Raw genomic sequence first — 22,624 nt, 5'->3', positions numbered from 1 at the left:
GGATGCCCGCTGCACTGGCCCCAATGGGATATGGGGGCCTAGCTACGAACCCAGAGAGCTGGGACCGAGGGGCAGAAAGGGGAGATCTCTGGGGCAGGGAATACCACTGATCAGGAAAGGAAAGAAAGAAAGAAGTGTATGTCTGAGAATGGACGGATGCGTAGATAGACACCGGGGGGCTGGGACATACAGTGGGTACCGTTCTCCTTGGTTAAATCCCCCAAACCACCCTGAAATTCAGCTACCAATTCTTAACTCCTTTTATTTTGGATCAAACACACAATTCCCGTTTAAGTTGCAAGTTAAACGATGGAGCAAATGAGACTCTTCTCCCTCGCCACAGTCCACGTTGACCAGGCCTCAGGACACTACAGCCCTGCACACACAGAAACACAAGGAAATCCAGTCCCTGCCATGGGATGGGGGTGGAGGACTGAGGGCACGGGGCTGAGCTCAAGCTCCAGCGTGGGCTGCCCCACGGGGACGTCCGGGGAAGGACTCTGCCCTCCCTGCTCTGGGTTCTGCGGAGCTCAGACCCTTCAGCGGCCGTTGTCGCGCCCTCCGCGCTGCCGTGGAACATGGTCCCTCCCGGTGTCCGGAGAGGGGGCCGGAGCCCGGCAGGGCTGAAGATGGAGGGAGGGAATGAAGAGGACGAAGCAGTGCTGTCCCCTCCTAGGAGCCCGGAGCCGGGCACTCACCGCACCTGTGGGACACAGAGAGCAGAGGGGTTCAGCCGGTGCCACTCACGGGCAGCATCCTCGGCTGGGAGAGCAAGGCCAGAAGGGACCCTTGGCACCATCTAGCCTCGCCCAGCCACGCCTGCGTCCTGCCAGGATGTCTGGCTTGAGCTGGAGCTCATCTTCCAGACAGAGACACCAGCCTTGTCAAACCGCCTCAGGGAACGGCCACTGCCCAGCGGGTGCCGCACACCAAGTCCCTGGGGAGCCGCAGCTGCCTCCGCCGATTCTCCCTGCTTCTCGTACCAGGCCCATTGCACCGCGGCCCGGCACAGAACCGGCTTCACGGGCACCTCTGGCCCTTTGTGCTTCTGGGCCCCACGACTGATCCTTAGCGATCACGGCTGAGTGCTCATTGATTGACGCTCATGGAGCCTTGCTCTTGGAACATTTCCTCTTGCATCTTAATTAGGGATCATTCATTTTTGGTCATTGATCATTAATGCCTGATTATTGACAAGTGATTCTTATCAATTGATAATTATTAGCAGCTTATTGATGCTTGATCCTCGATTCTTTAACATTAATTACTGATCTGGGAGTGTTGATTATTGATAATTCATTGCAGATTAATGGCTATTCAGCATTAAGTACAGATCACTAGGTACTGACCAGGGACAGCCAATCCGTGATTATTGATTTCTCAGTGATAAACGATTGGAATTGATAATAGACTGTTGACTCTCATGTATTGATCACTGCCGCATTAACCTGGATGGCAGCTCGTTAATTAGTGATGACGGGTGGTGGATTATTAATAAGTAATCGTTCCTGATTCTCTCTCATTGATCGTTGGTCACTGTCAGGAATCAGGGCTGGCAGCAGAGCCAGTCCCAGGCAACCTGACGTGCGCACCTGGCCTGGAGCCGGCTGCCTGATTGGCTCCGCCCTGATTGCTTGGCAGAGTCAGCAGCCCGGTTCACGAGCCCAGCAGAAGTTAAGCAGCTGCCCAAAGAATTTCCCCAGGGCTGCGATAGCAGCTGCGACTGCTTGTTCCAGCCCGGCTCCTGCCTTCTTCCTGTCTGGGTCCAGCCCGGCTCCTCCCCTCTTCCCGTCTGGGTCCAGCCCGGCTCCTGCCTTCTTCTCGTCTGGGTCCAGCCCGGCTCCTGCCTTCTTCCCGTCTGGGTCCAGCCCGGCTCCTGCCTTCTTCCCGTCTGGGTCCAGCCCGGCTCCTCCCCTCTTCCCGTCTGGGTCCAGCCATGCGCCTAACCCCGGGCTCCAATTCCTGACTGTGGCTCTCGCCCTTGGCTCTGGCCTCTGACAATCACTGACTATGGGTGGTGATGGCGGCTGGCATCTGGCTGCATGCTGATGACATGGGAACAACCTTTTATAGATTTGTAAAATGTTATAATCTCATTCCCCCGCCCAGGAAACCCCAGTCTTCTCTTCTCCAGTTCTTTCAATCTTCCCTCACAGCTCATGTTTTCTAGCCCTTGAATGATTTTTGTTGCTCTCCTATGGCCTTTCTCCAAATTTTCCACATCTTTCCTGAAATATGGTCCCCAGAACTGGACACAAGACTCCAGCGGAGGCCGTATCAGTACGGAGTAGAGCAGAAGAATTGCTTCTCGTATCTTCCTTACAACATTCCTGCTAATACATCCCAGAATTCATTTTTTTCCCAGTAGTATTACATTGTTGACTCATATTTAGCTTGTGATCCCCTAGGACCCCCAGGTCCCTTTCGGCAGTACTCCTCCCTAGGCCGTCATTTCCCATTTGTGTGTGTGCAACTCATTGCTCCTTCCTAAGTGGAGTACCTGGCGTTGTCCTTATTGAATTTCATCACTGAGTGTGGGTGACTAAGCAGTTCCCGTGGCTGGCGGCTGGCGGCTGGCGGCTGGCTGCATGCTGATGGCGTGGGATCGATTCCTGAGCACGGGTTGTTGCTCTCAGCAGTGACGCGGGACCATGAAGGTCGCTGTTGCTCTTACCTTAAGCAGCGTGACGCCGGCGCTGTACAACAGGCTGAGCAGGAAGAGAGCAATGAAGGCAACAGGTGTCCAGAGACCGTCAGATTCCTCCTCTCCTCCTTCAACAGAGACGCCTTGGTCCTCCACGAGGCAGAGAGGAGCTGGGATGAGACACACGTGCCGGTTAGAGAGGCCTCTTCGTTAACCCAGGGAGCTGAGCGGGCACAGCGGGGAGCTCCGATCTGTGCTCTTGGCAGGAGATCCCCGTCCAGGGCCAGAGACAGAGGGTCCCTGCCAGGGGAGACCGGGCAGGCTGCAGGTGGAGACCCCCCGTCACAGGCTGCAATTCTCACAGCAGCCTCAGGGATTTCAGCCCCAACTTCCATTAAATTTCACGCCCTTTGGCTCCTTTACACACCCCAGCCACCCCGAGCATGCGATTCCCCTCCCCAGGCCAGCAACAGAGCTGGGCTGAGACCTGCCAATGCATAGCTCAATGGGGCCATGCACCCCCATCCAACAGCGGCATCTTCCCAGCCAGTGCCAGCTTGAGCCATGCTGGGACCAGTTCTTGGGCAGCAGAGGCACCAATTCCCCCCGATCCCTATTCTGGGGACCTGGGGAATTTACCCACAGAGCTGTTCTGAGACCTCCCTCAACTCGTATCATCCCACAGGCAGTGAGGTCCAATGAACAGGGCACTAGGATGGGACTCAGGACCCCCATGGGTCTATTTCCAGCTCTGTCATTGACTTTGCAGGACCTCAGGCAATTCACCTCCCCTCTCTGTGCCTCAGTTTCCCTTCACATCCTTTCTCTGTTTGGACATTTAGCTCTCCTGGGCAGAGACTATCTCTTACTCTATGTGTGTGCAGCTCCTAGCGCATTGGGGTCCCAAACTCAGTGGAGACCTCTGCACACAACTGTAATACACCTAATAACGGGGCCATCTGATGGGAGCAACTTTTAAGCCACTACCCGCTTGGACTCCATTTCAACCCATGCTCCTAGAAGGGGAAAGATCTGTAGCTCATCACCACATTTGGGCAACACCTGACCAGCCCACCCGCAAGCCCTACAAAAAGGGGGGAAAGGCACGGCCACCCCATCAGCAACACCCTGAGCTGCCCCATATTGTCAGACACTGGAAACAGAAGTGATGGCCCCCAACTGACTTCTCCCTTGGGGCGACTCTGCCACCATCACACAGCAGTGACCTCTGTCCCTGTAGGCAGATGTCTCCATGGCCCATTTCTAATTCCTTCAGCCGTTTATGTTGTTGTGTCATGGAGACTGAGTAAAGACCTCTCCCAACTCATCCCACATGGGATACCACTCAGTCAGAGCCCCTTTCACCCACCACCAGCCTGGGCTCCGCTGGGAACCCGTTCCCAAGAGTTGGAAGGACTCACAGCCCAGCATTCCCTGAGCCTGTCCATGTGTCTTGTCAATGGCATGAACATCGACTGGGAAATGGCCTGGAGCCTCCTCAAATTAGTACACACCTGGGCACTCAAAGGGCTGGCATGAGAGGCCTCAGCTGTCTGGATGTACCAGCTGAAATCTTAATTCACTCACCAGTGCACTCTATGGCCCAGGCAGTGGATGGATAATTGACGTGACCTTCCTAGCTCTGAAACCTTGACTGGTGCATTTGTAGATCTTAAGGCAAGAAGGGACCATTACAGTAACAAGCCTGACCTCCTGTATATCACAGGCCAGAGAATCTCACCCAGCTACCCCTCTATGCAGCCCAATGACTTGTCTTTGCTGGGAGCATATTTTCCAGAATGGACCACAGGCTGGATGTACAAATCTCCAGATGGAGACTCCACCTCTACCACTGGAAGTTCGTTCCAATGGTTCCCTTCCAGATTTCGTGCCTGTGATGGGGTGTGCATACCTTCACTGTCCAGGAAAGGGTTAATCCCACCCCAGGGGTGGAGGAAGTCCTGCCCCTCAGGTCAGGCTAAGCGTGATCCAAATGCTGTGCTGGTAGAAAGAATACCATCTCCTCCATAAATTTACCAAGCTTTGTCTTGAAGCCAGATATGTCTTTTGCCCCCACTGCTTCCCTTGGAAGGCTGTTCCAGAACTTCACTCCTCTGATGCTTAGGAAGCTTCGTCTAATTTCAAGTCTAAACTTCCTGATGGCCAGTTTATATCCATTTGTTCTTGTGTCCACATGGGTACTGAGCTTAAATAATTCCTCTCCCTCCCTGGTATTTATCCCTCTGATATATTTATAGATAGCAATCCTATCTCCTCTCAGCCTTCTTTTGGTTAGGCTAAACAAAACAAGTTCCTTGAGTCTCCTTTCATAAGACAGGTTTTCCATTCCTCCTTTCATCCTAGTAGCCCTTCTCTGTACCTGTTCCAGTTTGAATTCATCCTTCTTAAACATCGGAGACCAGAACTGCACACAGTATTCCAGGTGAGGTCTCACCAGTGCCTTGTAGAACAGTACTAACACCTCCTTATCCCTATTGGAAATACCTCTCCTGATGCATCCCAAGACCGCATTAGCTTTTTTCACGGCCATGTCACATTGGCAGCTCATAGTCATCCTGTGATCAACCAATACTCCAAGGTCCTTCTCCTCCTCCTTTACTTCCAAGTAATGCGTCCCCAGTTTATAACAGAAATTCTTGTTATTAATCCCTAAATGCATAACCTTGCACTTTTCACTATTAAATTTCATCCTATTACTATTACTCCAGTTTACAAGGTCATCCAGATCTTCCGGTATGATATCCCGGTCCTTCTTTGTATTGACAATACCTCCCAGCTTTGTGTCATCCCCAAACTTTATTAGCACATTCCCGCTTTTTGTGCCAAGGTCAGTAATAAAAAGATTAAACAAGATTGGTCCCAAAACCGATCCCTGAGGAACTCCACTAGTAACCTCCTTTCAGTCTGACAGTTCACCTTTCATTGTGACCCACTGTAGTCTCCCCTTTAACCAGTTACTTATCGACCTTTCAATTTTCATATTGACCTCCATCTTTTCCAATTTAGCTAATAATTCTCCATGTGGAACCATATCAAATGCCTTACTGAAATCGAGGTAAATTAGATCCTCTATGTTCCCTTTGTCTAAAAAGTCTGTTACCTTCTCAAAGAAGGAGATCAGGTTGGTTTGACACGATCTACCTTTTGTAAAGCCATGTTGTATTTTGTCCCATTTACCTTTGACCTCAATGTCCTTAACTACTTTCTCCTTCAACATTTTTTCCAAGACCTTGCATACTACAGATGTCAAACTAACAGATGTCAAACTGTAGTTACCCGGATCGCTCTTTTTCCCTTTCTTAAAAATAGGAACTATGTTAGCAATTCTCCAGTCATACGGTACAACCCCTGAGTTTACAGATTGATTAAAAATTCTTGCTAACGGGCTTGCAATTTCATGTGCCAGTTCCTTTAATATTCTTGGATGAAGATTATCTGGGCTCCCCGATTTAGTCCCATTAAGCTGTTCGAGTTTGGCTTCTACCTCGGATGTGGTAATATCTACCTCCATATCCTCATTCTCATTTGTCGTCCTACCATTATCCCTAAGCTCCTCATTAGCCTCGTTAAAGACTGAGGCAAAATATTTGTTTAGATATTGGGCCATGCCTAGATTATCCTTAACCTCCACTCCATCCTCAGTGTTAAGCGGTCCCACTTCTTCTTTCTTTGTTTTCTTCTTATTTATATGGCTTGAGACGGGGCAAGGCCAGGTGGCTATGGAAAAGTAGTGGGAGATAGATAGATTAGCTCCAGGCTAAACAAATCCCTGGTACCAGGATAAGTGAAATGGCAGCTGTTCCAGGTCAATTAAGACACCTGGGGCCAATTAAGAACTTTCCAGAAGGCAGGGAGAAGGCTAGGTTGATTGGGACACCTGAAGCCAATCAGGGGCTGGCTGAAACTAGTTCAAAGCCTCCCAGTCAGTCAGGTGGGGGTGCATGTCAGGAGCTGTGGGAGGAAGTTGCGCTGTTGGAGAGGCTGAGTAGTACACACCATATCAGGCACAAGGAAGGAGGCCCTGAGGTAAGGGTGAAGTGGAGCTTGAGGAAGTGAGGGCTGCTGTGGGGGAAGTAGCCCAGAGAATTGTACATGTCATGTTTCTAAAAGGTCAGCTACCACAGCTGATACTATTAGGGTCCTGGGCTGGAGCCCAGAGTAGACGGTGGGCCCGGGCTCCCCCCCCCACCGTTGCCCCCTGATTAATCATTGAGACTGGGAGACAACAGAGACTGTGCAAGGAAGGATAACTTCTCCTCACCTCCCTCACTGGCTTATGATGAAAATGGCTCAGTAGACTGTGACCCTTGTCTCTAGAGAGAGAAGGGTTACGGGGAGGGTCACAGTGAGCCTCTGAGGCTAGCGAAATGCACCAGGGAAACACGGGACCCACGGAGGCAAGGACAGAGCTTTGTCACAGGCTATAGAACCTTTTACTATTGCTTTTAATTCCCTTTCCAAGGTCCAACTCTACATGGCTTTTGGCCTTTCTCACTTTATCCCTCCATGCTCTGACCTCAGTAAGGTAGCTTTCCTTGCTGATCCCTCCCATCTTCCACTCCCTGTAGGCTTTCTGCTTTTTCTTAATCACCTCTCTGAGATGCTTGCTCATCCAGCTTGGTCTACAACTCCTGCCTATGAATTTTTTCCCCTGTCTTGGGATGCAGGCTTCCGATAGCTTCTGCAGCTTTGACTTGAAGTAATTCCAGGCCTCCTCTGCCTTTAGAGCCACAAGTTTTTCAGTCCAATCCACTTCCCTAACTAATTTCCTTAATTTTTTAAAGTCAGCCTTTTGGAAATCAAAAACCCTAGTCACAGATCTATTTTTGTTTCTCCTTCCATTTAGTTTGAACTGAATTAGCTCATGATCGCTCAAACCAAGCTTGTCCCCTACAATCATTTCTTCTATGAGGTCCTCACTGCTCACCAAAACCAAATCTAAAATGGCGTCCTCTCTTCTCAGGTCAGCAACTACTTGGTGAAGGAATCCATCAGCTATAGTATCCAGGAAAATCTGAGCCCTATTATTATTACTAGCACTTGTCCTGCAGTCTATATCAGGAAAGATGTGGACAAATTGGAGAAAGTCAGAGAAGAGCAACAAAAATGATGAAAGGTCTAGAAAACACGACCTATGAGGGAAGATTAAAAATTGTGATTGTTGAGGCTGGAAAAGAGAAGGTTGAGAGGGGACATGATAACAGCTTTCAAGAACATAAAAGGTTCTTACAAGGAGGAGGGAGAAAAATTGCTCTCCTTAACCTCATAGGGTAGGACAATTAGCAATGGGCTTAAATTGCAGCAAGAGAGGTGTCGGTTGGACACTAGAAAAAACTTCCTGTCAGGGTGGGTAAGCACTGGAATAAATTGACTAGGGCGGTTGTGGAATCTCCATCATTGGAGATTTTTAAGAGCAGGTGAGACAAACACCTGTCATGGGTGGTCTAGATAATACTTAGTCCTGCCATGAGTGCAGGGGACTGGCCTAGATGAGCGCTCAGGTGAGCCCGTGTCCCACCGCCCTTGCCTCATCCCCTCTGGTGACAGCCCCTGGGTTTGGCCATTTCCACACTGCCCTGCATTTGAGGTCCTCTCTATTCACTCTGGCCGCTAGGCCACACTCCCCTACACTCAAGGGCTGCTAGATTGACTCTAGCCCCAAGAAAACAAAGTCCTGCGCTTCAGGGCTGATATATTGACCATGGGCACTAGGCCACACCACTCTGTGCTCATGGGTGCCCTTTAATAGACTTATCCTCCAAAAAAGAATTAGATAAATTCATGAACCCACTTATATTTTGGGCCATCACAACATCCCCTGACAACTACTTCCACATGTTGACTCTGTTGTGTGAAGAAGTTCTTCCTTGTGTTTGTTTTAAACAAGCTGCCATTTAATTTCATTGGGTGACCCCAGGTTCTTGTATTATGTGAAGGGGAAAATAACACTTCCTGATTTACTTTCTCCACACCCGCCATGATTTTATAGACCTCTATCATATCCCCCTTAGTCATTTCTTTTCTAAGATGAAAAGTCCCAGCCTGTCTAATCTCTCCTCAGACAGAAGTTGTTCCATCCCCATGATCAATGTTGTCCCCTTTCTCTGTACCTTCTCCATTTCTAATACATCTTTCTTGAGATGGGGCGACCAGAATTGCATGCAATATTCAAGCTGTGGGCATACCATGGATTTATACAGTGGCATTAGGAGATTTACTGTCTTAATATCTGTCCCTTTCCTAATGGTTCCTACCATTGTTATCTTTTCTGACTGTCACTCCGTGTTGACTCCAGAACTGAATGCTGTATTCCAGTATCGGTCTCCCTAACCCCGTACACAGAGGTGAAATCACTTCCCCTGCACACTACCTCCATGTCTATACATCCAGGGACAGAGCTGGGAGGAATGAAGGCTCCTAACTCAGTCTCACCCTCCCGCCTAGCTCTCTAAACACATAAAACCAGATTCCTGGGCACTCTGCCTCTAACCTTATGTGGTCAAGTGAGGACGCATCTCCTAAGGGTTCTCACGCCAGAGTGGCTAGGGCTACATTGCGAGACAGGTGCAATAGTTAAGAAACAAGTCTTGGAGATGGGGGATCAGGGCTCTATTCCCACTTCTCCCACTGACCTGCAGTGTGACCAGAGACAAGCCACCTGGGCTGGGGTCTTTAAAGGACTCTGAGGAAATTAGGTGCCAGTGAAGATAAACTCACAATTGCAGTGGGACTTGGGTGTCTTGCTTCTTTATAGCATCCCTATTTTAATCCTTTTGTGCCAAAATATCCCATCCCAGCCTCTGTCTGCTTAGACTATCAGCTCCTTGGTTCCGGGACATTTCCTCTGTGTGTGTTCGAACAGGGCCCATCCAATGGGGCTCTGACCTCAGTCAGGAGATCTAGGAGTTGCAATATCATGAATAATAATGGATGGATAGCAACTCACTGCAGAGGGATGGACAGGTAGAAACATGACAATGCATGAAGATGGATGGATGCAGAGAGGAGATTGCATAATTTTGCATGCATGGACATTGTAGAATCAAAGAGACAGGTATAGAATCATAGGATATCAGGGTTCGAAGGGACCTCAGGAGGTCATCTAGTCCAACCCCCTGCTCAAAGCAGGACCAATCCCCTATTTTTGCCCCAGATCCCTAAGTGGCCCCCTCAAGGATTGAACTCACAACCCTGGGTTTAGCAAGCCAATGCTCAAAATACTGAGCTATCCCTCCCCCAGAGCCTAGGATGGGTGGATGGATCCTGTTTGGAAGAATGAATTGATGTAGTCTATACATAAGGAAAGGAGGATGGCTGGAGAGAAAGAAAGAAATAAAGGTGGGGGGATACATCTAGATATTGTGGGAGGAAGCGTGGATGGGTGGATGAGACACAGAGACAGTCTCCGCCAGAAGACACACCCTTCATCACAAACTCTAGCATGCTGCATTTTTATTTGGGCATATTCCACACACAGCCACGCTCTGTACACCAGAGCTCCCACAGCTTTACACACAGGCTAAGAGGAATCCCAGAGCCCACGAGGTTCCCTGGCCATCTCAGATACGCCGTAAGGAGCCCACGCGGCTCTGCTCCTCAGTAGCAGGTGACGTCGGTATCGGACAAGATCACAGAGACATTGACGGCAGTGGGTTTACCGGAGGCTTTGTCCACGCTCCGGTGGATGAAGGTCATGGGCAGACCCTCGTGCCCCACCACGCAGGCGTACGTATCCCCCCGCTCCCATTCAGATGCCAAGACATTGAGCTTGCTGTAGATGAAGTAGCGCTCCTCCTTCCCAGCCTCCCGGACGGGGCCAATGTTGGTGTAGGCTTCCTGGGGCACGGGCCGGTCCTGCTGGGTCCATGTCACCAAGATGGCTCTGGGCCGGAAGCCGGAGGCCAGGCAGGTGATGGTGGCCAATTCCCGGAGAGCCAGCTCCTCAGCGTGAGGAGGGGAGATGTAGACAGAAGGGGCCCGGAGGGAAACCACTGCCATGAGAAACACCAAAGGGTTGATGCGAAGGATTGGGACCCAGGAGTCCTGGCTACCATCCTCCACCCTCATCGCCCTGCTATATCCCACTAGACCCCCCACTCTCCACCCAGACCCATGGATACAATCCAGGAGTTCGGGCCACACTAACCCACCAGATCCAAATACCTTCCCTGAAAAGGGGCTAGAACTCAGGACTCATGGCTTCCAGTCTCCCTATTCTAACCCACGACATCCCACTCCCCTCCCAGAGACAGAAAAAGAACCCAGGAGTCCTGACTCTGTCCCCCTCTGTCTCATAAATTTGCCCGTTTCATCCCAACCACAAATTTGCGACTCCCAGTCCCAAAGACCTCAAGCCGGATCAGAACTAGCGCCCCCTAGAGACAGAAGGTCCCGTGTCCCATTCCCCACATCCTGAGCCAGCCACTCCCCCAAGCCTGCAGCCAGATGGGAGCTGGCGCCCCCTACAGGGGAAAGGCTGAGTTCTTACTGTGACTCTTGCGGATGCTCTTGACAATGGCCGATGGGATGTCTTGGTGCTTCACGGTGCAGGTGAACTCCTCCCCCGCCTGCCACTCCTCCACGAACACCCGAAGGATGCTGGTTGCACTGTAGGTGCCATCTTCCTGCAGCACTGGCTCCCTGGAGACCAAGGCCAACGGGCCCCCACTACCCCGGTTCCAGGAGACCTCCAGGCTGCCGGGGGTTTCCATGCCACTCACCAAACAACTGATGGTGGCGTTCTGCCCTACGTAGAGGTCCTCCAGGGAAGGGGGAAGGAGAGAGACCTCCAGAGGGTGTCGATTACAGTTGCTGACACCTGGTCGGGGGCAGGAGGCAGCGTTGAGGGCTGGGCTGAGCAAATATTTCAACAGGCACGAGGTGGAAACTGAGTGCCTCTCTCTCAGGGGCACAAAGCCCAGGGGCTGTTTGGGAAAGGGGCTGAGGGTCATTGGAGGTGGAAATAGGGCACTGGGTTCCCTGGTAGAAGGGGCGGGACCCTCATCCTATGGAGCAGTGGGGAAAATGGCTGAGATTTTCCAACCAACTGAGAGATTGGGATTCCTGGGTCCCATTATGGTTATTTGGGTCTCTGGGTCCCAGCAGCAAATCTGAAGGTCTCTGGTTTTGTTGGGAGAAAGTTCCATTCAGGAAAACATGGCTGGGAACAGACCAGCCATGGTGGCTCAAATCAGGGTCCTTCTGGCCTGAAATTCATGAGCTTGATGACCCGCCTGAGCTCAGTGCAGTTATCCCCATTTCCCAGAGATGGCAGCTGGAAAACAGGACAAATGACCTGCCCATGGTCATGACTGGCACCCAGATCCTCCTGCTCTAACCACTAGACCCCACACTGCACCCACGGCTCAGGACGGAACTTGTGTTTCCTAAACCCTACCCCCTGCACAGGCAGAAGGGCCATTTATATTGCACACCCATGGTCTGCCGAGGTCCCTCAGGGCATGAGTCCCTCAACTTCCACTGCAAGCCGATGGGGGAGGGGAGACCTCGAATCACTTTAGAAATCTCAGAAGGGAAGCCCAGACTGATGGGAGTCCTGGCACCCAGGGACAATGTCCTCTATTGAATGTTGTGTGAAGGATATGCATGGTGTCACTCATGAGATTAGTTTCTAAAGTGGATGCTGCTGGAGCTGGGATTCCAGATTCATATGGACTCCCAAGCCCCACTGTGGGGCAATGGAGCTGAGGGGTTTCTCTCCTTTGTTTGCATGAATTCGTCAGCTTCTGAATCCTATATGGAATCTGCCCCACCCCAGCTCATCTTTTCCTTGAGAACAGATTTTAATGGGGTGCCTGTCATGGCTGCAGATCCATGAAGACATTCCTCATGTGCCAGCAACAAATTTGAAGAATAAGAAGGGACAATAAGGGCAAAATTGTGAATCTGCCACCGTGGGAATCCGTGTCCAAGTGTGGAGCAAACAACACCCAGGGCGATCCATGGTTAAGAAGAAAAGAACATTTTCAGCGAACCACCTCCCAGCCATGAAAAACCTCTTTGAACTTTCCCCAAGAGCAAGAGCGTCCACTCCAATGTCTTGGCCAAATCACAGCCCAATGAGATTACATTCTGCACCCTCCCTTAAATTCTCTCTTGCAATTAGGACAGTTTTCCTGCACTTCCTTTAGTGGTGATGTGCTCTGTGAGGCTGTGGAATCATCTCCTCCAGGGGTGGGGTGGGATCCCCATTACTTGGGGCATTTCGGACTGGATAATGCCTTGGAAATACAGGGAACTCTCCTGCACTGGAGTGGAGGGGACATTCTCCACCCAGATCAGGTTGCAATAAGTCTTGGTTTCACCAAAGACAGCATCATAATGGAGACAGAAATCCTTCATTGCCACCCCTCCCATGAGGGCTCACATGGAGTCACGCGGTTGTTCATGCCATTGGCTGGACGGGATAAGAACACATGTGAACATCCCCAAATTAATACCTGCCTCTGAGAATCCACTTACCGAGGGACACCTTTTCCACAACCCTCTTGGGCTCTTCCATGGCCGGGTGATGCACCACGCAGGCGTAATTTCCTTCTCTTTGACTTTGCTCAACCTTCAGGACGCTGTAGGCAGAGAAAGTGCCATTTCCTGACACAGGGCCATTGTTGTAACTGGACTTGAGTTCCGGGGAGTTATTCTTCAACCATGACATGCTGATCTCTTCAGGGTAAAAGCCACTAGCTTCGCAGATGAGAGTAAAGGAGACACTGTTCCCAGAGATGTCTTCGTGGTAGGCTCGGGAGACGGTGACTGTGGGCTCCTTCTTACTGATGCCTAAATGAAAAGGAAGAGGGGCAAGAGAAAAATAAGACTTGGTTTGCATGTCTAAGTTACGGACTTAGATCCAGCAGCTATCACTGTGTGAAGGGGCCAGGGAGGGCAGTTGTTCAGAGTATGTGTGAAACTAGACCAGGCAAAACAAAAAGCCAACCATTGAGCATCATCTCCCTTGAAACTCAAAGACTCAAATGGACCATCCCCCAAAGACTCAACTGAACTCCAAAGCCTTCCCCGCAGAATGTACAGTGAACTTCAACCTTAAAAGGCAACAACTTCACATCATTATCTTCATCTTCATCACCATCATCATATTCATTTTCTTCACCTCCCTTGTCTTCATAATTACTTCCTTCCTCTTTATCGTCCTCTTTTTTAGATCAAAATCTTCATCATCATCCTCTTCCTCTTTATCTTCATCATCTCCTTCAGCATTCTAACATTCTTTCTCTTTTTCTCCTTCAGCATCTTCATTTCCTTCTTCATTGTCATCGACATCATCTTCATCATCTCCTTCGAGATCATCATCCTGATCGTTATCCTCATCTTGGTTTTACCGTAATGCAGATGGGCAGGGGACTTTCAGCTAGTCCTGCGTCCCAAACCTGAACCCTCACCCCAAGCCTTGAACCACATTATCTCCTCTTCACCCCAAGTCTCCGCCATGCATCATCATGACATTGGGTCACCAACCCATTTGTTCACTCAGATGGAGCCTCTGCCCTCCTTCAAACGCTCACACAGCAAAATTCAACACAATCGAGATTTTCAAAGGCTGGCTAAGGGACTTGGACACCTTGGGTATTTCAATGGGATTTGGGAACCTAACTCCACTGGACACTCTTAGAGAGTCTCACAAGAAATATCCCTGAAAGGCCGAATGCCAGATAACAAGCACCAGCCTGATTTCCAGAGATAAGAAGTACAAATGCACATCAGACCAGAGTCACAAATAGGACACTAAGTCCCTCACAGGCCACATCCCCGGATCCCAGGGAGCCAAGGGAGTGAAATTCTTAGAGGAGCTGGCATTCAATGATAAGAAGAAAGTGAGTACGGGGAAAACCTCTAAACTGGATATTAATGGTGATCCCCTGAATGAGAGGTTCACAGGGCAAATATTAATTACGGCTGAAATACACCCCTGTGCTGAGGGCCTTGGCTCTGCTAAAGAGTTATTTGGGGGGTTTAACTGGGACTTCAAGGCTTCCTAGGACTTGTGTGGGGTGAGTTTCACCCTCTAATCCCAATTAACAATGACTGGAGTTTGCCTTTCCCTTTGACATGCCAAGGCTACTCACCTGTATTGCTCATGGTTATGTCCTGGATTAGTTCTCCAGAACAGAGTGTGGTCACTTTGCAGGTAAATATGGTGCCTTGTCCCCATTGGGCCAGTGACACAGGGTGAGAACTGACAAGGCTGGTGGTCCCGTTGCTGTTCTTCTTGAGAGTTTCTGTCTTTGCCGCAGAGCTGACTTGCCCATCCACTTTCCATGCGATTCTGCTGGCTGCTAAGTCATAACCCAAAACTAAACAGGTAACATGACCAGAATTTTTGATGACGTCTTCATAGGAGGGTTTGGTTAAGTAGATGGCTGCGTCAAGTGAACTTCTGAGGCAGGCTGAGAAATTCAAAGAGATCTCATTGACCAGCATAAATAATGTGGAAAGGCAGAAAAAGACTATCAAAATCTAATCTAATCTAATCTATCCATCCATCCATCCCCATCAGAACACTGGTAGTATCCATCCCATCCATCCATCCATCCCCCCATTATATCTCTTTCTCTTCCCATCCACCTACAGTATCAATTTCTCTATGGTACTCCTATGTCTCCCATCACACTGGGGTCTAGGTGCAGTCCCACCTACCCTTAGGCAGGGCTGGTTTCTGAGTAACTCTCCACCCCACCTCCCCACCATGCACGGGCGTAGCCCCTCACCCAAGCACTTGCTGGCGTTGTGCATGGAGAGCTCTGTTCCCACTGCTGGGTGGGTCACTTGACAGGTGTAGACGTCCCCCGTCTCCCAGCTCTGCCTGGTGACGGTCATGCGACTCTGCCCCATGTAGGAGCCATCTGTGCCCATTGCAGAGGAAAAGGCCGGGGTGGGGGGGCTCCTCTCCTTTCCATTCACCAGCCATTTCACGTCGGCTTTCCCGGGTCCGAAGCTCAGGAGGAGGCAAACCAGCTCCAGCTGGCTCTCCGTGGTGCTGTCCTCGCAGGTGGGGACCAGGAGGTGAACCTGGGGTGGCATTGCGGAACCACACACTGAGAGCAGAGAGAGGGGAAAACACAGTCCAGTGTCATTCTCCGTAGATCCCCACTCCCCTTCCTGAGAGAGTGCTAACTCTACAGTCCTCCCGGCACTGGCAAAAACCCGACCTTGTTGTGCTGTATTTACACTGTGTACTTTATTCAGCCTCTAGGGATTAACTTCACAGCCACGTAAGGGATTAAAACAAATGGGAACAGGGCCCTTAAATCATTTAGGCAAATATTGAATGCCTCCATGCATTCTTTCCGTACATGCTGCATGGAGTGTGTTCTCCCTGGTAAACAGCAGGGACAAAGCTGGAACTTGAGCTGTGTTTCTTTGAACTTCTTTTCCTCAATTAATGTCCCCCGTTTAAGGGGGACTGTGGTGCTGTAGAGCATGACATGGCATCAGAAGAAAACCTGGGAGAGGACTGACTGTGTCTGACTACTGAAAAAGGGTCAAATCCTCAGCTGATGTAACTCGGCACAGGGCCACTGCCTTCCGTGGAGATCAGTCGATTTACACCCGTTCAAGTTCTGAGCCCAGAATGCCTACGTTTGCTGCTCTGGGGTTGTATCCATTTCAAAAGATGCCCGAGAACAGCCGGAGTGCAAGAATCACACACAGCTCCATGACAAAGAGGTGTAAGCGAGTGCTAGCTTGTAAGGGGGTGTAGCCCCGTTAGGGCCAGTGGTTGCTGGGAATTGGAGTTTCATGGGGCTGCTTGCTGCAGTCTATAGAAGGGAAAGCTTCTGGCTCAGTGCTGAGGAAAGCACCCGAGCGGGAAATCTCTAGATGCGGACCAGGCAGGAGGGCTAAGAACCATGCGGGAAAGGGGACCTAGTGGGAAAGGGGGGGTGCGCTCCCCATCCAGCCGGCTGAACGCTGGGGGGGCCCCGGGTGGCTGGGAGCCTGTGCTCTGAGTTGCACTGGTTTTGCTTTGAGTCCTTGTGTGTGAACAAACCTGGCCTTTGGACTGAAGCAGCAAATGGGCTTTGTTCTACCCCCCCGGTGGGAGGAGTCTGGGTCTGCGTCTGGGTTTGGGTGAGGGTGAGGGAGTAAGGCAGTGAGCCGAAGATTTCCCCTGTACAGAAGGGCAGCATGAGGCTTAGGTGCCATTTCAGACCAGCTGCGTGTCTAAGATTTCCCAAGATGCCTCAGGGATTTACATGCCAAGTGCCCAGGGGAACCGGGTGCCTAAATATTTTAGGCAGGGCTGAAAAACCTCCCCTTTAGTGGAACATAGGTCTCTGCCCAGGGGTGCATTTCACCCTGAGGTTTGCCTCATTCAGGGGTCCATGGAGAGGGGCGCTGGGGGCGGGAGTTCTGCAATGACAAAGCACCAGGGCTTAGTCTGTTCCAACACGGGGCCAAACTTTCCCCACTCTTTCAGGGTGAGATTTTTCCAAAGGCACCTACGGGACATGGATTAAGATTAACTGGCTCCCAGACCCTCTAGACGCTTTGAAAATCTCAGCCTGGCTGCCCCCTCCTCCCCCCGCCGCATGTCTTACATTCCTGAGGGAACTTCCCGGACACTGTCTTTGCTGTGCCTTGGTGCGTCACGTCGCACTGGTAGGGGTCGCCCTGCCGGGAACTGTCAGAGGGGATCAGCAGGCTGCTCTGGGTGTGGAGCCCATTGCTCATCGTCACCTCTGGGAAAGTTTTGACCCCCTTGGTCACTTGGCCAGAATTCCACTTGAGTCCACTGGTGATGGCATATAGCCAGTTACGAGGCAGGCCAAGCTGGTGTCCGGGGGCGCATTGCCGGTCTTGCTGCAGCAGGGAACCAGGGGGAAGACGGAGGGGGTTGTGGGGGTCGCTGGAAAAAGAAAGAGAATATGAGAGAAACCATCAAAAGGGGGAACTCTGAAAACCAGGCCACTGATCTACCTACATCCGTCCATCCACCTCCCTCTGTGGCCTGATGGCTGCCTGGCCCAGTGGCCAATTCACTGGGAAAGGAGTCAGGACTCTTAGGTTCTATTCCCAGCTGCTGTGGGACCGTGGGCCTGTCGCAGACCTTCTCTCGCCCTTTAACTTTCCATTGTGAAGTGGTGTCCGAGCGATGGACGAAAAACACGTGAAATGGGATTCTGACCTCGGCTGTTCCAGTGTAAACCTGGAGCAACTCCAGAGGACTAGCTATGGTTTTGTGCAAGTGATGCTGAGAGGAGACTCTGGTCCTTTAGAAGGCAGAAATATTCCCCACACGCCTCACAATGTGAGTCCAGCCCTCCTCAGCTCTCCAGTGTGAAGCGAGCATCAGTACTGTTCTTGAACAGATGGGGAAACTGAGGCCTGGAGAGATGACGTGGCTTCCCCAAGGTGACAGGGGGAGTCTGTGGGAGATCTGGGAACCGAAGCCAGCTCCCTAAGCCCCTTCCTCTGTCTGATGACAAGACCGTTTGTTAAAGCTAGGGAAGAGCCCTCCAGGAGTCATGGATGGATGAGATAACTCAACACGCGCGCTTTCTCCTCCGGTCCTTGCCCTTCTGTGCAAACAGATCTTTCAAACCATACACCTCGGATTCTGGGCTCTCCAATCTGCCTCTCCGGGACACTGACAGGTCCAGGGGAAATTCACTGAGGATGAAATATTCACTCCCAGCTGGCTTTCCCAATTTTACAGTATTTTGGGGGTTGCAGTCCTTATTTCTGGATTCTGGTGGACTCTCCATGACACGGAGTCCTTAAAGCCAGCTTTGGCCTCTCTTTCTAACTGTTCTGCTTGACCAGAAGCTGGGGGCTTGGGCCAGGGATCGCTGGGGGACGTGCCGATCCTGGTTATCCCTTCTTCTGCCCTGAAACTCCACCAATTGATGAGTTTAAACAGGTCAAATTGCAGTGGACATTCCACCACCAGTCATGGTGCGAGGAACCACCCAACTACTTCTCACCACCTTCACAGGAGCAAGGACCAGAAGAGACCCTTTGTATAATAAAGACAAACTGCCAGGAGACACTAAAAGAAAGAAAAATGGCTAGGAGGAGACATGATACTTGTGTGCACCTAGGTACAGGACATCTATCTATCCCCGAACACACCCACTATCAATCTATCCATCCTGGGTGGTTAAGAGTCAGGACTCCTGGGTTCTTTCTCTGGTCTTTAAAAGGTTAGTGCAGGTGGGGCTGAAATGTCACCTCCTAGGATCTGTCCCCAGTTCTAGGAGTGGACACGGATCTCCTACATTAGAGTGGGGGGGCTGGGAGCCAGGACTCCTGGGTTCTATCCCCAGTTCCAGGACAGCCATAAAGTCTCCTTCTCTACCCTCCCACATGGCAGGTTCTCAAAAAGAGCCCCCAGGAGGCCTCAATCTCTTCTGAGCTTTGGGACCTTCCTGGCTGAATCTCTGGGGAAAACCGACCAACAAACAAACAAACGACATGGACTGAAAAGGGGAAGTTTCCACAAGTGAAAGTCACAATGAGGTTGTTTTTTCACCCCGGTTTTAGCCCCCTGGGCTCACCCACCTGTCCTATTTTCACACCTTCTCACCAGCTGTAACAGTGAAAGCTCCCCAGTGGGCATCATCTCTTGTTTTCAATCTATAATTATCTTGACTACCCTCTGGGGGGGAGGAGAGGGGATGTCTGACAGCAAAGATACCTCAGAAGAGCTACGCGACAGACACAGAGCAGAGCTGGACTCCCGGACAGAACCCCCCGGTCTACAGTGCCGGACCACGACCCAACATGGTGAGTGAATTACAGGAAAGTGGCTGTTATTGGCTTCTCACATGAGTGCAGAGGGTGTTTTAACCCTATCAGAGATAAATGGGGATAAGCTGGGGAGGCCAGACTGTGCCCCCCACCCCCCCCGCAGAGACAGGGGAACAGAGGTGCTTCTCTCACACTCCACCTATAAGCTGGGATAACAGTTTTGAAAGAACTGTAGGAAGCGAGCCCAGGGCTGGGCTAGCAGGGGCTGCGGGTCGGGAGTGAGGAGCACAGGCAGAGCTGGGTGGGGGAGCCCAGAGCTGGGCTAGAAGGTGCTGCTGGTCAGGTGTGAAGGGCACCCGCAGAGATGGGTGGGAGCCAGGGGTGGGCGGGAGCCAGGGCTGGGCTAGCAGGAGGCTGTGGGTCGGGATTGAGGGGCACATGGACGGCTGGGGGGTAGGGCTGGGCTAGCCGGGGCTGCGGGTCGGGAGTGAGTGGCACCGGCAGGGCTGGGGGAGGGGGGCAGGGCTGGGCTAGCAGGGGCTGCAGGTCAGGAGTGAGGGGCACTGGAAGAGTTGGGGGGAGGCCAGGGCTGGTCTAGCAGGTGCTGCAAATCGGGAGTGAGGGGCATCAGCAGAGCTGGGGGCAGCCCAGGGCCAGGCTAATAGGGGCTACAGTTTGGGAGATAGGGGCACCAGCAGGGCTGGGGGGAGCCAGGGCTGCGATAGCAGGGGGCTGCGGGTCAGGAGTGAGGAGCACCGGCAGGGCAGTGGGGCAGAGCGGGGCTAGCAGGAGCTGTGGGTTGGGAGTGAGGGAGCACCAGGAGAGCTGGGGGGGGCAGGGCTGAGATATCAAGGGGCTGCGTGTTGGGACTGAGGGGACCAGCAGGTCTCAGGGGAGCCCAGGGCTGGGCTAGCAGGAGGCTGGGGGTCAGGACTCAAGGCGATACGCAGACGTGGGGCGCTTAGGGTTGCGGGGTTGAAACTAGAGGTTTGGGGGAACAGCTGAGTTGTTTCTAAGGGGCTTTTGCTGTCTCCTCTCTTTAGCCCAGTCGCAAATATTTGCAACCAAAAACTTTCTAAACTGAGGCATAAATTTCCCTTTGCATGTCCCTCGTCAGAGGTAAAACCCTCAACTCACCGAGTGCGGGAACACGTCTCTCTGAGCGGTCCCAGCCTCCCTCCACCAGCTCTGTGCTCATGCTCCATGCTGAGAGCCGAGCGTGGGGAGTTCCCAGCACAGCTAGATGTCAGCTTGGCTGCCTGGGGCTGGACGTAACTGGCAGCCCCTCTTCGGGCAACAGCTCAGAGTTCAGGTTCCTAATTTGGCCTTTGAGTTGAGCTGGCTCCGTTTTTGCGGCGCACTCAGCTGGAGACGCGTTGGGCTTCCTTTCCAGGGGGGACGAGCTCTGATGTCTCCAGCTAAAGCCCACTGGAGATGCAGACCCCGGTAACTGCTCCCCAAGGCGCCTCAAGTTTGGACATATAGAAAGTGAGGCCGCTGGAATTCTTGGGAGATTTCTCCTGTAGATTTTAGGAAAGTGTCCAGCAAAATCTTCATCCAAATTGGTTAGAATATGGGTGTTTCTTGAGTGGGAATCTGGCTAGAAAGGTCATGAGCAAGGGGGCGTGATAACCAGTCGACTACTGAGTTTGGGGGAGGGAAGGTTTTTTACTCTAAGCCCAGAACTCTGACCCTAAACCAAACCTTAAACCCAACTACTTAGACCCCCAACTCTGTCCTAACTCCCTAACCAGGATCCTAACTCCAGTGGACAGATGCACCAACTCCTTAACCCCAACACCCTAATCCTATAGTCCTATCCTCATCCTGAACCCCGGCTCTCTAGCCCCTACTCCCCAACTCTGATCCCCTCGTCAAACCCAACCCCAAACCCTAACATCCCAACCTGATTCCCCCAACCCTGACTTTAGATTGCTTAGGCTGCAATGGTCCTGGGATCAGTAAAGTCCTCATCCTTATTTCTCTGTAAAGCTCCTGGCGCGATGGGTCCCTGATCCTAGATTAGGTTTTCTAGTATGACACTGTGATACAAGTACTAACGACCAATTATACCCCTAACCGTAACCCCAGCTCTAACCCTAACCTCCCCACCTTCACCCTCTGAGCACTAGGGTTTCCATGTCTCCAGTTGGGTATCAAGCATCCCAGCATCAGAATTATGAGTCATCGTGGCAAACTGCCCCTTGGGATAGGACCCCAGAGTCTCACTAACTCCCTCTGCGAAATGGCAGCAGAACCGGTAGGAATCTGATGGATCAATGGCTGCAAAATTGGCTAGAAATCCAGTCACAACATGTCAAAAATTGAACTTGAGAGTGGAAATATATTTGACCCACCATTAAACCATCACCCTTAATTCTACCACAGCAACCTCTAGCCCTTAACCCCAGCACCTAACCCTAACCCTTAATCCTCCTCCCCTATGTATAATGATAACCCAAACTCTAACCCAAAGGGCCCAAATGTCCCGGGTTGATTTGGACAGTCCCAGTCTTTCCTATCAGTGTCTCAAGTGAGTTCCCAGGACTCTAATAACGTGTGTTTGAGTGACAGAATTGCTAATTGGCCACTAGGGACTGATGATGTTAGCAATGAACCCAGGAGCCTAGTGAGAATATAACATTTAATATTCGTACCCAAGCTAAAATTGCTGGTCTAACATCTGCATGTCTCCAGCTGGAGACCGGAAGACCCAAACGTTTCTGGTACCACACTTCTTCCGAGAGCCCAGAAGTGTCCCCCAATTTCAGTTCCTTGGTCAAAAACTTGGGTTGTTTTCTAGATGCAGACGCTGTGATTTCTCCAAGGAGAATTTCTCTGCCTCTTGAGCACTTTGGCACCTAATTCCTGGGTTTTGTACCCGGCTGTGCCACTGACCTGCTGTAACCAGGTCCCTTCCTCGCCCTCTGCCTCAGTTTCCCCTCTGACCCTTCCTTTACCTTGCCTATTTGGCCGGTAAGTTCTTTGGGGTAGGGACTGTCTGTCATTGTGTCTCTCTGCAGCAGCCGTGTAATGGGGCCCCCGATCACAGACAGGGTCTGTTTAGCACAAAGTGATTTGGGGGCCCTGATCCTGGTCACTCTGTGACACAACCTGGAAGATGGGGGGCAGCCTCTCTCAGGCACCCACTTACACACAGACAGTAACAAGACCTTGCAACAGTCTCACCACAAGCTGTCTGCTGTGCTGAATGGAGCAGAGTGGGGCTCCGTT

At 51.4% G+C, this 22,624-nt stretch overlaps 1 protein-coding gene and 4 gene segments (V, D, J or C); 4 read left to right on the top strand and 1 right to left on the bottom strand.

Annotated features, from left to right (window-relative positions):
• LOC102932895 overlaps nucleotides 1-22,624 on the top strand; it is a 489,191-nt gene that overhangs the window by 173,394 nt on the left and 293,173 nt on the right.
• LOC102940154 (immunoglobulin epsilon heavy chain-like) overlaps nucleotides 1-22,624 on the top strand; it is a 1,331,510-nt gene that overhangs the window by 1,049,888 nt on the left and 258,998 nt on the right. The gene's annotated exons all lie outside the window — the stretch shown is intronic.
• Nucleotides 1-22,624, top strand: part of LOC119563587 — a 797,667-nt gene that overhangs the window by 536,077 nt on the left and 238,966 nt on the right.
• LOC119567833 overlaps nucleotides 1-22,624 on the top strand; it is a 275,078-nt gene that overhangs the window by 179,250 nt on the left and 73,204 nt on the right.
• Nucleotides 424-20,721, bottom strand: LOC119568020. The segment is given in 9 exon segments: nucleotides 424-703; nucleotides 2,675-2,814; nucleotides 10,324-10,656; nucleotides 11,154-11,483; nucleotides 13,148-13,462; nucleotides 14,767-15,087; nucleotides 15,409-15,735; nucleotides 17,239-17,546; nucleotides 20,528-20,721. Coding segments are annotated over 9 exon segments (2,144 nt in total).

This window comes from Chelonia mydas, chromosome 13 (genome assembly GCF_015237465.2).
Source record: "Chelonia mydas isolate rCheMyd1 chromosome 13, rCheMyd1.pri.v2, whole genome shotgun sequence".
Taxonomy (NCBI): Eukaryota; Metazoa; Chordata; order Testudines; family Cheloniidae; genus Chelonia; species Chelonia mydas.
This window is presented reverse-complemented; position numbering and strand designations above follow the sequence as displayed.